General features: G+C 48.3%; 1 protein-coding gene across 6 annotated transcripts in view; it reads left to right on the forward strand.

The window, feature by feature from the left end:
* The window catches only part of LOC144094185 (cytoplasmic aconitate hydratase-like), a 393589-nt gene that overhangs the window by 100320 nt on the left and 278099 nt on the right, over window positions 1–15170 (forward strand). For all 6 annotated transcript variants that reach the window (XM_077628105.1, XM_077628107.1, XM_077628108.1 and 3 more), the window contains 2 exons: window positions 2328–2484; window positions 3398–3462. In XM_077628105.1, the coding sequence (XP_077484231.1) occupies window positions 2328–2484; window positions 3398–3462 (222 nt within the window). The remainder of the gene's footprint in view (window positions 1–2327; window positions 2485–3397; window positions 3463–15170) is intronic.

Below are 15170 nucleotides of genomic sequence, written 5' to 3' on the forward strand. Positions count from 1 at the left end.
AAAAAGCACACGAAAAGAAAGAAATGACAATAAAATGGTTGTACAGAGAGTGAGCAAAGAAAATTTTTAAAAATGCCGTCTCTAATTGGGATCATGCAGCTCATATCATGTCATTGTCTTTGGCCATGCATAGTGCAGTAAAGTACGGTACATGGCAGGTACCTCAAGGCTGTGAAGAGCAACTTACCTACATGTGTCAATATGAAGGTATACAATAGTTTCACCCTGCCACAATGCATCTGGAGGCTTGAAGTCGGTGCTTGGATGTGTGGGAAGGAAAATGACACAAGTAGTGTTGAGAGACTGAAAAAGAGCTGTCTGTGTCACAGATTAGCGCTACAGGAGTCAAAGAGTGAGGTTGAAGTGGTCTTTCAGGGTAACAGAGTGGATTCTCAAGGAAGGCAAGCATACCTGGGACAGCAACCGCACTTGTTGTGGTCCTTTTAAGTTGATCCTGAAACGAATGCCAGTTTAACCCCTTCAGGCACCAATTAAATCTGCTGAAAGGAAAAATCTTCTTTTCAATAAATGACAATCAATTGACTAGGTATAAGTGATGTGCAAGAAATTACGCCAAAATATTCATATTTAAGCATATTTTATTCGTGTCCACATTTGTGGACATAGTGACTTAATTTCTAACTGATCGTTAGACATGAATAAATGTTTAGCTCTGGAAATATACACTTCAGGGAATTATTCTGCAGTTCATGACTTGGACGACATTCTGTGACGACAGGCAGAGGAATATTTAGTTTTTCGGGCCCCGAACATGGCCTTTAGATGTGCAGCCTTGATGTCGGCACCATTGTGTAATTAACATCTTAAGAATCTAGGGCCAATGGTTGCTTCCATCATAAGTAATACTTCAAGTCCGGCTGCATCGAAGGGGTCTCGAGTGATCTGTAGAGAGTGAGACGGAGAGAGAGATAGCATCTTGAAGCCTGCTTTACACATTGTCTTTGCAAAAATGAGAAGGTCATATTTTAATCATTTTATGTCGGAGACCTGAAACAAACTGTCCCGTCACTCTACGAATGTGCTGACTATTGATTTGTAGCCTTGTAGCTTAGCGGACAGCTCTGAACTGACCATGGTGTGAGGGCACGGGTTCCCCTTTTTCATCCTCCCTTGTGTAGTGCTGCCACTTTATATTTTTCTCCGTTTTGAGTTTCATACGTAATGTAATGATTCTTGCTAAAACTCGCAGCAAAATTTTCGAAACGATAGAGAAAAAAATGTCATGACCGTCACTGAAAATGGTTGCTTCCTTCGGATTCATGCGTTCTACAATTTAGCACAAATGGTCTCAGATCCCTTTTTTGATATTGGTAGGGGCCTAAGACCCTCCTAGACCTCCCTGACTTTAAGCACTGGTCATAGCGCGCTGTGTTTGCCGGCAGCGATTCAATTAAGTGGCGGTTCTTTGCGACCATCTGTGGGTCTTCATTACTCGATCGACCACACTTCTTTCGAAATGCTTCTCCATCGGCTATTTTCATGAAAAACGCTTCAGCGCTGGAGTCGTCCAACGTTCTCTTTGTACAAGCATAGTTTTCAACGCCCGTAAGGAGTAAGCCCATTTCGTGTCATACGTGCACAAAAAAAAAACGGTGCATTCTAGGGAGAAAACGCTACTTTGATATTTTCGGCATTCAAGCGCCATTTCTACATTTGTGGATGCACGCTGTGAACGTCTACTGCAGCACCTTTTCTTTGTCTATGAAGATGAAAATTGGTGTGCCATTTTTACATTAACCTATCGACACATTCCGAGCCCTAAATTGCATCATTCACGATCATTTGTAAAGATAGAATGCCAAAAGGAAAGCTATTTACTTGTCCCGCCAAAAAACGACGTGATGCACATATTTTCTTTTTTTTTTTTACAAACGCATTTTGCTCTAGCTGCAAGAGATGGCGCCACAAACTTGACAAGGATGGTGAAAATGGTAACAGCACGGTATTCAAAGGTGGAAATTCACCTTGCGTGCGAAAATATGAGGAGGCTTACTTCGTGTCCACATTTGTGGACCCAGCGCCTGAAGGGCTTAATGCGCCTTGAAGCAGTGCCCATTTCATTCAGAGGAAAATGTTTGACAGGCACCGAGTCTTACTGTACACAGTTGTGGTGTGTGCGCAGCATCCTTTAGTCTGTGTTTCTGTCTTGCAGCTCCTGGTGTGAGAGCACTTGTGCACTGATGCCTCGAAAGTCTGGCTCCAACGGAGGCATGAGAAGCAATAATGCCCACCATTGCAATGTGCATCTGCTTGCTGCTGAGTCAGAGTGCTGTGGTGGAAATTTCTGGTTTGCATGCTCATTGCAGGGGGACCTCGTGGCTGTGGGCATCCTGTCGGGGAACCGCAACTTTGAAGGGCGGGTGCACCCCAACACACGTGCCAACTACCTGGCTTCCCCACTGTTGGTGGTGGCCTATGCCATAGCAGGCACTGTTGACATTGACCTGGAGAGGGACGCCATTGGTATGCTTACACGTACCTTGGCTTTTTCCACTCGATTATTTGGGTGCATCCTCCACGTTTTGAGGAGGTTCCAAAGCTCACGTAGCACAGCCACTCCATGTCGCCTCACTTAAATCTCGGCATGAACCAGCAGAGGCATGGAGTGAGGCGCAGAGGTCGAACCCAGGAATGCTTTTATTCCCCAGCCAGGTCTAGTTCAGATCCTTCTCATGCGCACAGGGCTACTTCGTCTTCTGTTGGCCTAAAAACAATATGAAAGGCGCGGACAAGTGAGTAGACGAGACGAGCACTGCTGCGGGGCAGATTGTACATCTTGCATACCAGGATGCCACTCAGGCTTTGAAAGCGTACAAAGCAAGTAAAGAATCCAAGGCTATCTTTCTCACTGTTTTTATACCAATATGACTAGCTGCTGAACCCAGGCTGTGCCCAGCTAAACCTTAATTCTGCACCCCCCCCCTCCCCCCAGCACCCCTCCTGCCCCCCATGAAAGTCTCATACAATGGATAAGCCATGTGCAAAACAAAAAAAAAAGAGAGAGAACCAGATGGTTTGGAGGTGAAGCTGTATAGAGACTGTGCCAAGTGGAAAGGGGAGGACAGCAAATGTGCCGAGAGATGACAGCAGGCCAAGAGGGATTGTCACATGCAATGAAGGAGCTCAAGATGAGATGTGCATACTGTGCATCTCCTGTGTGCACTCTCGGTGGTTGAAAAATGAGCTGCAGTGGGCAAGGAACGGAGCGCATGCATGCTGCACGGCTCCCCCTAAAAGAGAAAGCCAGGTCAACAAACAGTTATGTGCAGTGGCAGTTTTGCAGGCTTCATCAGTCAACCAGTCAGAGCCTTGATCTGCAGGTGTATCATATGTTGGGGTGGCTTCCTGATTGCGGGGCTGTGGTGTCAATGTGCAGGCCAAGGTACGGACGGCAAGCCTGTCTACCTGCGTGACATTTGGCCTTCGAGGGATGAGATTCAGGTAAGTAGTCCGTTGGGCTTTGGCTCGAGTGTATTGTTGGGCCCTTGCCCCCATTGTTTCTTTGCGGTTATTTGAGAACAGTTTGTACACAGTGGAGTAACTTTTATTGTCTACATCTTATGTTCTCAGGCTATGTTGTGTGATTGTTTGATTGGTAACCCCGCTTGAACATGAATGTAATGTACCTTGTGGTGGGAAAGGGGAGCTGAAAAAGGTCAACTGTGGAGCACTGACGAACACAGAATGAGGATTTGCCATCGAGTATGTTTCACCCAGCCATTCCAAAAGCGCAAGGTGCGTTGGCCAGCCCAGTGCGAGAGCAGTTTCTTGGCCATTCCAAGTACCGTATTTACGCGCATAATTTGCGCACCCTTAACTTATCACCCGGGTTTACAAAAAAACATTTTTTACTCGCATATTTTACACACCGCACTGTGCTAGACCACCATCACGCACGCCCTATGGCTCTACCCAGTAGCATTCGGCTATTCCGCGTGTTTGTTCGGAAGGCTTTTTGAATCTTTTGTGCATTGTGCGTTCATGGTGGTGTCAGGGGCCGCTGTTACAATCGCGGCGGCACCAGCGGCATCGCCACTCGGAACGGCAAGCAGCGCTTCCAAGGAGGATCGGCAGCTGATAGAAGAGCCAACACCGCTGTTTGTTTGGCTGATGCATGCGACTCAACTGCCGGCTACGCTTTTCTTGGTCGCTGTGACTGCTTGTGTTTGGTTGTTCGGTCGTGTCTTGCGATGGGATGTCACAACTATATGGCAAGTTTCAAACTGCTTGTCAGCGCCTTATCACGGCGCTGAGCGGCGAAGCCAGCGAGAATAACCGCGTGTGCACAAGTTTGCCCATAGACGACAATCGTTGTGTCGGAAAACTTGTGTGCACGTGGCTATTCTCGCTGGCATCGCAGCTCCACACTGTGATAAGGCGCTGACAAGCAGTTTGGTCGATGCTCGCACGGTACTGTTAAAGAATTGTGTGGTGTGATAATTGATTTATTGATTCGTGCTTGCTATCCCGGACGAAGTTGCGAAAGCAAACTTATGGAATCCCGAACTACCGAACAATTGGCTGGGCCGCAAGCGATGACGCTGTTTTAGCGTCTTATTCAGCTTCATGCATGCACCTTCTTGCCATCCCGCAAGGGGGGAGGGGGCGGGGGGGGAGGAGGAGGAGGAGGAGGAGGAGGAGGAGGAGGAGGAGGAGGAGGAGGAGGAGGGATGCGCGGCTTTTCATTGAGAGTGAACTTTTTTCGGGGCGCGGGCAGCGTGGGCTGCTGTTTTCGGGTGCTGACGAATACACAGCAACATACACTATACCTATATTGCGCATTATGACCTTTGTGGAGTTTTTTAAGTCGTGCTCGCGAAATCCCCACGTAATTTGCACACCCCCTTCTTTGAGTCCTAATTTCTGAATAAAAAGTGCACAAATTATGCGCGTAAATGCGGTATGTACTGTATTTACATAAGTCTATTCGAATGTAAGTAGACCCCCCCCCCCCCCCCTCATCACATTTCTAAAAAAAACAAAACAAACTTGGAGGTCATTTACGCCTGGCCTTTAATAATAGAACGTGATAGCACTATCCTGCAGCCACCGCTTATCGCCAGCCGCTATCGGCTGCCGCGTGCGCGGGAGCCCGTGGGCACATTCCAAAAGGAATATGTGTTAGTCACTGGACTACTCATTCACACTTGCGCCATCGTCCTCACTAGCGCTGCCGTCGTGGTTGCTGCTGTGGTCCCACAGCTCGTCGTTCTAACATCGTCGTGCAGCGAATTCCCACAGCTTGCAAACAGCCACATCATGACATTGCGTGGAACAGCTGAAAATTTTGCCTCGCTGTAGCTGCAACACTTGTATTACCCATTGCGAACGTCGAACTTGCGGCCTGGCGCGCAGTTCGTTTCTTCGGCGTAAAGAATGACAATCATCTTGAATGTAGCCTTGAACGAACGCGGTCGCTTACCAGACCCGGAGCACAAATGATGAATGACGAAGCACTACATTAAAAACTTGTGAAACGTGGCTGGCAGTAGTCAAATGTGTCAGAGCCAAAAAAGAAACTACGTGTGAGTGGCGTTCGGCTCTTCCGTCGGCTACCACACTCCCCGGCGCCGCTGCGGTTCTGAGTGGCGGTGCCGCAGTGATTTGAACAGTGGCCCTTCCATCAACTATGGATCTCTATTAAGAATAGAACACAAATGTGTTATCGGGCCGCCGCTTATCAGCAGACGAAATCTGCAGCCATGTGTGGTGAGCGCGCTGGTGCCTGTTTGCTGCTTATCAACAGTCACCATCGACCGCCTTGCGCGGGGTGGGGACGCTGGTTTTGTGCATTAACATAGCAGCTGCTTAAGGCCAGCGCTAAGAACAATGCGACAGAGCAACCACGCTGTAGCGTGCCTGATATCTCGTTTGTCTCGCCTTTATTTATGGTGCGATGATTTGGTTTCGACTTTAAGTCGACCCCCCCCAGTTTGGATTTTAAAATTTTGAAAAATATGTCGACTTACAATCGTGTAAATACGATAGGGCTGTCTACTGCATAAAATTGAGAGCTAGCTGACCAAAAGTGTGCAGCGGGTGACATGAAATAATGTCTAGGCTATTCTTTGGCATGCTGTCGAGAGACGGGTGGTATGCTGTAGGCAAAACTTCCACTAACAGAAAATTCAGGCAACACTTAAGGTCCGCCTTAAAGTTGTGATGGGGTAGCATTAATGGGGCTCTTCAGCAGCTTGGGTCCCCTTTACATAATCACTTTGCGGACACAAGCACTCTTATTCTATTTGTTTTGTTTGTGTTGCTGTTTTCCTTTATTTTATTTTATTGTAGTTTACCGTGGAACCCCGTTCATGCGTTTTTCACCGGACCGCGAAAAAAAAATGTAACAGCCGGGAAAACGCAACAGTGAGGAAAGGTCCGAAAATGAATGAAAACAGTGCAGCTTTGCCTTGAAACAATTTATTTCGACATCAAGTGAGCTTAGGTCTTAAAAAAATCGAGAATGGTAGATTGCCGTTTTGTCCGCTCGCTGGAAAACACCACGCGTTTCTCGATGGCCTGGAAAGCGGCATTGCGCTCAGCGTCGCTTTGAGGTGCGACGTACCTGCGGAGGAGGTCCAGAGCCGCGACGGCTTTTCCAAAGCTCGGGTCCGCCAACTCCCCGGAATCATGCGGCTTGTGCTCCTCGTCGTCATCACAGTCTGAGGCTTCATTCGGCGACTGAGTCTGCAACGATCTCGGCGATACTCTGACACTCGGACATCATGACAACAGCATCCACGGCGACATAGTCGTCATACGTGACTCCCGTGGCACCCAGCGCATTCAAAGCTTCACTCAGCTCTTGATCATGAGAGGCTGCTTCCGTCTCTCCAGCTTCCGTGGCAGTTTCCTCTCTGCCGTCCATGCGAAAGCCACACCGCGCGAAGCAGTGCTGTGAAGTTGACGCGCTCACTGCAGTCCACGCTGAAGCGACGTAGTGCATAGCGTCCAGTTTTGAAACGATCGTAGGCTGCTGTCCGCGATCAATACGCGCCAGACAGCGCTTTACAATGGACTTCCTGTACGAGTGCTTTAAGTTCTTTATACGCCGGCATCCAACGGCTACAAGTGGCTTGTAGTGTTTGCAGGAAAAAAAACAAGCTTAACGTTCCGAAGAAACGACGGGTCTCTCGGGTGGGCAGCACAATTGTCCAGAAGAAGGACAACACTCCTGCACTGGGAGCCCATCTTGTTGTCGAAGTAACTAAGAAATTCTTCGAACAAAGAACCCGTCATCCATGCACGACTGGTGCTTCTATAGTGACATGGCAGCAGGCGAATGTTCTTTAAGCACCGTGGGTTTCGGTATTTTTCAATTACCCATGGCTTCAGCTTGTCCGAGCCATCCATGTTGCAGCAAAGGAGCACCGTCAATCGTTCTTTGCTGCATTTGCCTCCGTGGCATGCTTCGCCCTTCAGGCTTAACGACTTGGATGGCTGCACCCGAAAGAAAAGACCCGTTTTGTCAGCATTGTAAATGTCACGAGACTCATACACCTCAATTATGGCAGATGGTGTGGCCTTCCAATCGTCGACTGTTTCCAAGTTGACACTTGCTGCTTCCCCGGATACCGTCTTATATGCGATGCCGTGCCTCTTCCGGAAACGGTCGATCCAGCCATTTGACGCCGCAAAGTCACTGATGCCCAGTTGGTCGGCTATTTCCATCACCTTCTCGCGCAAAATGCTGCCGTCGAAGTTAACACCGGCAGCGCGAGCTTGTTTAAACCAAGTAAGAAGTGACTCATCGAGGTTTCCCTACTTGGCGCCACGAGCCTGCTTAGCTTTTGGGCCGAAGAGCACGGCATTCCCTTGTATCTCGGCACGCCTCGAGACGATGCTGTTAAGCGTCGAGGGTGGCAGATCAAGATCCTTGGCGATGTCGACTCTTTTCCGTGCTGGCTGCCTGTCGACTGTGTTCAGAACATCCAGCTTTTCCTCGAGGGAAAGCGCCTTGCGCTTGCGCGACGCCATCAAAGGACGACAAATCGCTCGCGTTGTTAGCGAGGCCCGACGAGGCGTAGGCAGCGTAGGTGTTGACAGGAGGACATGGACGACTCGGATGGGTTGAACGACACAAACAAGAAAGACTGGATTAGCGAGGCCTGACGAGGCATAGGCAGCGTAGCTGTTGACGGAAGGACACGGACGACTCGGATGGGTTGAACCGCACAAACAAGAAAGACTGGATTGCTGCGGGCCCGCGGGTTTTACTCGCTTCGGCTGACGAGGCAGTGGCCATCTAGTGGCAATCTCTCCAACTCGCGTGCGGCTTTTTATGGCCTCCGAGATTACCCAACGCGTGCAAGGGGGTGATCTCGGAGGCCATGGTCTTGTAGCCAATTCCGTAGCCAAGCCTGGCCAAGACTCGTCAAAATGGCGGTTGGCGCGCGTTGCCCGGCCGGGTTTGGGGTGCCAGGTTGCGACGTAACGTGTGGGAACGTTTTTACAGCTACAACGTAACAGCGGGGTACCCAATACATTGGATCCTATGGGAGCTATGCCGGGACAGGACGAAAACGACGTAACAGCCGGGAAAACGCAGCAGTGAGGAACATAACAGCGGGGTTCTACTGTATATAATAAAGTTTTTTTTTTACAAGAAACGGCTATAGTAAAGAGCGTCCGGCCGTCGCAATGTACTTCCCGCAGAATTGTGACATCGCAGCACGCGCCAAGTTGAGGATCGGAAATGGATGCCGAAGGGCTCTTAAAACGGCGCTTTTTTTTTTTTTTGAGAGCGCCAGGAGAAGACAATTTTCGGCGGTATTTGGGGCTATGAGGCAAAGTGTGTGGCATGCACGAACAAAAAAAGAGAGTAACGCTGGCTGTGAACGTACAAAGGAGGCGGTGCGGTTCGCTGAGAAAGGAAAGCTTGTAAAAGTGCAGGGATGAGTAGAGAAGGGAAGAAAAGGGCGAACGTTCGCGTTACAGCAGCAGCAGCACTGCATGGGCTGTTTTGCATCACTTGACTGTGTCGTGCACATTTCTTAACTATTGCTTCTTAAATGATGCTGGTGCTGCAAAAGACGACACCGTGTTTACGCAGGGCTGGTTTTTACATGGAATCAAATGCGTTATATTCATGGCCGCATTGTATTCATGCCAATGCAGCACTTCCACAAGATAAGAGAAATAAAAAAACGTGATAACATAAAATGTGACAACTAAAAATAAGACATAAGGGTTGATAAGACCTGGATGGAAGGTATTTCTGAATGTTTCTTGGATAAGCCAACACTTTGTATTTAGTAAGTAGCCGGAGAGCATTCTCAAGAGTAATGCCATCGCCAACAAGTGATATAGCAAAGACCCTGGTATAGTAAAAATTTTTGCCGGTCCGAGTGGCTTTGCTGTAACACTTTATGTCTGAATTCGTATTTTTGGCTACCTTTTAGTTCTGAGGAAGGGAAATGGCGCAGTAACTGTCTCACATATTTTGGTGGACTCCCGAGCCAAACCGCGCCATAAGGAAGGGCTAAAGGAAGGAGTGAAAGAAAGGAAGAAAGAGGTGCCATAGTGGAGGTCTTTAGAATAATTTCGACCACCTGGGGATCTTTATCATGCACTGACATCGCACAGCACACGGGCACCTTTTGCATTTCGCCTGCATCGAAACGCGGCCACTGCAGTCTGGTTTGAACTCGGATACTCCGGCTCAGTAGTCGAGCGCCCTAACCACTGAGCAACTGTCGCGGGTGTAATAAGGGAATTCCACTTGTTATGAACTTCAGATACAACGAACAAAATCCGCGCAATTGTCAGATGCAGTATAAGTGGGCCAGTATTTTCTTTTTACATGTGGTCCACATTTGTTGGGTGAGAGGTGTGGCAGTTGCCAGTGGCTGTGTGTTAATTACGTAGCACTTCACCCACATAATGCGGGTTCGGGACAGAGAAAACTGAAGGCATTTCCAGTGTTCACTATGCACCTGTGCTCTACAGTCGAACCCTGCTACAGCGAAATTCACGGGGTGCACGAAAAATTTCGTTGAAGCAGAAATTTCGTTGTGGTAAAATCAACCCAAAAAACTATGATCTGACTGCACTGTTCAGAAATATAATTTATTTTCAAAAAATTCGGTCATCTTGGCTTGTGTCCTTTTAGTGGACATGAGCGTCGTGGTGCGGGTTTCACACTCGGCCAACACCTGTATCGCGATGTCGTCGTCATGCGCACCAATGAAATCGCGAATGGTGTCAAATGTGTCCATCACATGCAATGCAGATGGCAGGGCTGGGGCATCTTCCGCTGCAACATCCGTGCGAGTCTCCCTTTTTCCTGCCTGTGGATGCCACGCTGATAATTTGTGCCTTCTCGTCAAGAGAAAGGAACTTCCGCTTCCTAGACAAAGTCGCCATGCTTGTGTCGATTGCAGAGCACAAGCACGAGTGAAAAAAAACTAGGGCAAATGCGCTGCTGCTGTTGCCGGGCAGCTGCGTACTTTGGCGATGGATTGGTTGCGGTTCTGGCTTGGAAGAAAACGGGAGCTTGCACCCGCACCTTGTTGCAAGGCAGCCAGCCCGATTGTCATCACCACCAAGCAATGGCAGTCTTCATGTGCATTTGAATGAGTGGATCTATTGGTTCCAGCTAAGGTTTAATGAAACAAAGCAGCGTGGACCTACGGAAGTACACAGATGGGCGGCGATATGCTTGTTTTACTGTAAGATAGATATTTAAAGCCAGCTTCGCATAGCAAAATTTCGTTGAAGCGGAAAAGAATGGTTCGTTGTGATGTGAAATTTGTTCCATTACTTTCTATTGTAAGCTGACGGGGAATAGGAAATATTTCGTTGAAGCGACGTTCGTTGTAGCGGGGTTAGACTGTACCTCCGAAGGAAGGTAAGTGCAGTTATTTGATAGCAGAAGTGTTTATTATGCTGTCAAAGCGTAAACAATGGGGACCACCACGTGGTCTGCTGCTGGCGCAGTCGCGTGCAATGTGTCCCACGCCCCTACAACGATGGCATTCTGTGGTGCGGTTTCTGCTGCATAGCTCCACATTTGAGGCTTGTCTGAAAGTGCGAGTCGTGAGGAGCCGCTTCTCCTCGGCGTCACCACTCGAGAAATGGAGCTGCGCTGTTGCTGATGCCTGTCGTGCCTGTGCTTGGTGCTAGTGGCGAGTGCCACATTGGAGCATCCGGGCGCAACACTGGCAAGAGGGAAACTCGCCGAGCACTTGAAGCAAGCATGGCTGCAGGTTCGAGTGGCCATTCTCCAAGGGACAGCCTCGAACGTCTCCATGGGCGAGCTGTGCTGTGACTCTGTTGGGGCGCAGTCGGCGAGAGTGAGGTCAACCGCTGTTGTGCTGGTCGGCTGACACAGAGGCACTCAGCGCAGGCCATGCCACGCACGTCCTGTTATTAGCTGCTTTATTATTATTAGCTGTTTTCGCCATGTCCTTCATTGTTGCCAATTCCATATTCACTGTAAGGTCTTGGAATGTCAGGTGCATTGATGCCGAACCCGGTTAACCTTTGCGTTGGAGACGGGCTCGCCGATGCACTCTTAAAATTCCGCAATCACGTGGGTAAATTGCTTCAAATTTTCTGTCGGGTATTGAGTGCGGTGTTCGTAGTCTGCCTTAAGCTGGTTTTTGTGGTCGACGGTGGTAAACTCTGCACAACACTCTGACGAAAATAGCTGCCAGTCGGTGTAGCCACTGGTGAAGCGCCACCACTGGTTTGCGTCTCGCCGTCAAAGGCTGCTGGTAGAACTTGTAAGCGGCGGTCTGGCAGCACTCCACTAATCTCATAGTTTTCTACATAGTGGTCCAGGAAGTTATGTGGTGGCTGGGGGTCATCATACCCGTGCACCACAAGAGCGTGGTAGGAGGCGTAGCCACATTGGCGTTACGGCTAGCCACAGCGGCCATGCCCGTCAGCGCCACCGTGTTGGGTTCGAGAAGAGTTGTTAAAAGTAGTTCTCGAGCCTGTGTTGCCAGTTTTTCGCACTCTAGCGCGCTTTCAGTTGTCTGGAAGCACGCTGTTGCCTGTTGGACCAGGGAAGGTAGCGGGCGGAAATCGTCTTGCGGCAATGGCCTGCCATCGGTCAATACCGCGGCTCATTCTACTGGACGAGCCCCCACTTGTGAAGCCACGTTTATTTCCTGCATAGAATTGCTATGCGGTCACAGCCTTCTTCCGGTCACACAGTTGTCAGCCTCAACAGACATCCACCGTAACACACACCACACACATCAGACATTAGTTAGCAACCCCTGGTACACACCTCCTTGCCTACAACACTATTATTAGACCAATCTTAGAATATGCAATAATTATCTGGGACCCTTTTACAAAGGTAAACATAAATAAACTTGAAAGAATCCAGAAGAAAGCAGTAAGGTTTATATATAACACTTACGGGCGAGCATCAGTCACCGACCTCCTCAAAAAAAGCGGTTTACCCTCTACTCCTAACAGAAATCGCATATGTCGCTTAAAGTTTTTCTATCAGTTAATTAATAATAATTTCAAAGTTGACACTTCCAATATCCTTACTTATTCCTCGGGGTACCAAACTAGAAATCGCCATTCTCTTTCCATAACACCATTAAATTCGCGAGTTAATTGTTTCAAATATTCCTTTTTTCCAAGGACCATCACTGATTGGAATAACCTCACGGATGATGTTGTCAGGCAGACATCATTACATTCATTTCAAGAGCATTTGCATTGATTGTTGTTAATTGACCTTGTCGCTGTATTTTCTTGTTGAATTTTTATGCGCAATTCTGTTTTGTTTGTAATTCTGTATACCATATTTACTCGCGTAATCCTCGCACTTTTTTTTCCTGAAAATCAACGCGAAGTTTGGGGGTGCGATAATTATGCGGGGAAAATTTTCAAGCAAATGTTTCGGAGTGTTAAATGCAAAGATGAATGGGTGCAAGATCAGGATTGTCAGGTCCACCATTGTAAATATAACGAAAATATTACTTTCAAGCATAACTTACCTTCGTTATGAAAGTACAGGGTGAACGTAAGCTCAAGCTGCTAAAGCACTTTATTTGCCGCGCGCAACCTCCACGTCACTACTCGCGTTGCATACGTCCTGCAGGCAATTCTACTCTTCATCAGAGTCCGTGTCGACACTGGAATCGATGGTTTCTTCATCTTCCGATGCTTCTTCGTCGTCCCACACCAGGTGGTCCTCAGTCGCATCCAGGGCGTTCGAAATTCCTGTTTTCTTGAAGCTTCTGGCCACCATGTTTACATCAATCATCCCCCATGCCTCTGATACCCAGCTGCACAGCAGCTCCACGGACGGTCTTTTGATCTTGCCGCCCGGCTTCAGAGCATGTTCACCTTCGGCCATCCATTCTGCGTACAGCCTCCGGACGTTATCTTTAAATGTCTTGTTCAAAGATACGTCAAGAGGCTGTAGCATTGATGTGAGGCTGCCGGGTATAACAGCCAGGTCCGTGCGCAGTTCCTTGAACTTCGCCCGAACTGACTCTTGAAGATGGCCCCGAAAGCTATCAAGCACGAGGAGCGACGGAAAAAGAAGCGCTCCCGGTCGCCGCCCCCACCCAGTCTTCACCCAGTCCACCATAAGGTCCGCGGTCATTCACCCCTTTTCTTGGACGCGCACATGTATACCAGGGGGGAGCTTTCCTTTCGGGAGGGTCTTCCGCTTGAAAATGACGTACAGTGGGAGCTTCCGCCCGTCCGCCGTCACGCCTAGCATGACCGTGCACCTCTGTTTTTCGGCACCTGTAGTCCTGACGTGCACAGTCCGAGCGCCTGTCTGTTCGACTGTCCTGCTGCTGGGCATATCGAAATTCAGCGGAGTTTGGTCTGCATTCCCTATCTGGGAGAGCAAGAAGTTTTTCTCCTGCCGGATCCTGATAACGAATCGATGGAAGTCCACTATTTTCTCTTCATAGGCTGCGGGCAAGTGTTGGCAAAGCGTCGTTCGCCTCCTGAGCGAGAGACCATTGCGCCGCATAAATTGTGTGGCCCACCCGTTACTAGCGCGGAAGTCTTGCACCGGGATGCCCTCCTTTCTTGCGATTACGAGCGCCTGGTTCCGTATCAAATCAATCGACACAGCACACCCATCCGCTCGTCGAGTCTTGATATATTCCAGTAAAGAGGATTCGACAGCAGGAAATTTCCCAGTCTTCGGTCCACGGAAGGCCCGGCGCGTCTTACCAGTCGTCTTGAGTTCGTCATGCTGCCGTCTCCAATACCGGACGCAAAACTCGTTGACGCCGACAAATCCTAAATTATCCGCATTCAGGGCTATGCCTACAAATCTCCCGGCTACATCGAGGTTTACCTCGAAGGCACGATAATAAAGGAAGTCCCTCTTATCCGCATCCTGGGCCTTTGGCTTCAGAGCGACAGGAAAGCCAACCACACGTTACAGCGTCTCTGGACAACTGCCTTCCAGATCTCCCGCATGCAATCAATCAATCAATCTTTATTTTGCATTTTTAGTACAAATAAAAATGCAGGGAGTGGGGACAAAAAGCTGCTCTAAGGCAAGCTTGACTGGGTCCCCACCCCCTTTACATGGCAGTTTGTGCAGCAGTTATGCATGAAATGTTGAATGTTTAAAAGAGAACAATTCACAGCACATGCGATTTTCGCGCAGGAAATGAATAATGTTACAAATGCAGTCTTGTTACAATATAAAAAATACAACAAAAATGCAACAAACACTCGCGTGATAGCAGACCTGAAAAATGACAATGTTAATAAACAAACTCGCCTGAATATAAGGGAAAAGAAATAGTAAAGACAAATACACACAACTACAGTACTCTGGGATGAAATGAAGTGTTACAAAAAGCTCTGTTTTTGGTTATGAAGATGGTTGACACTGTTAAACGCCATGAAACTGGTTGATGAAATGAAGTTTTATATTACATTTAGTGGCTGTTTGCAGGTCGATTTCCATCATTAATAATTTGTTCAATAGTCTCGGAAGGCGATTTTCGACGCTATCTAGCCCGTGTGTTAGCCTAGTGAATGGCACGTGCCATGTTCCTTTATTCCGAAATATGTACCCCCTGTCAGGAAGGCTTTTTAAACTACATAAAGACAAAAATGCATTGTTATTAGTTTTTAAGCTATGTTTATATCTCATCGACAGGTTAAAGTCATATAATACTGGAAAGGGTATAATTTTG

This window comes from Amblyomma americanum, chromosome 6 (genome assembly GCF_052857255.1).
Source record: "Amblyomma americanum isolate KBUSLIRL-KWMA chromosome 6, ASM5285725v1, whole genome shotgun sequence".
NCBI classification, from domain to species: Eukaryota; Metazoa; Arthropoda; class Arachnida; order Ixodida; family Ixodidae; genus Amblyomma; species Amblyomma americanum.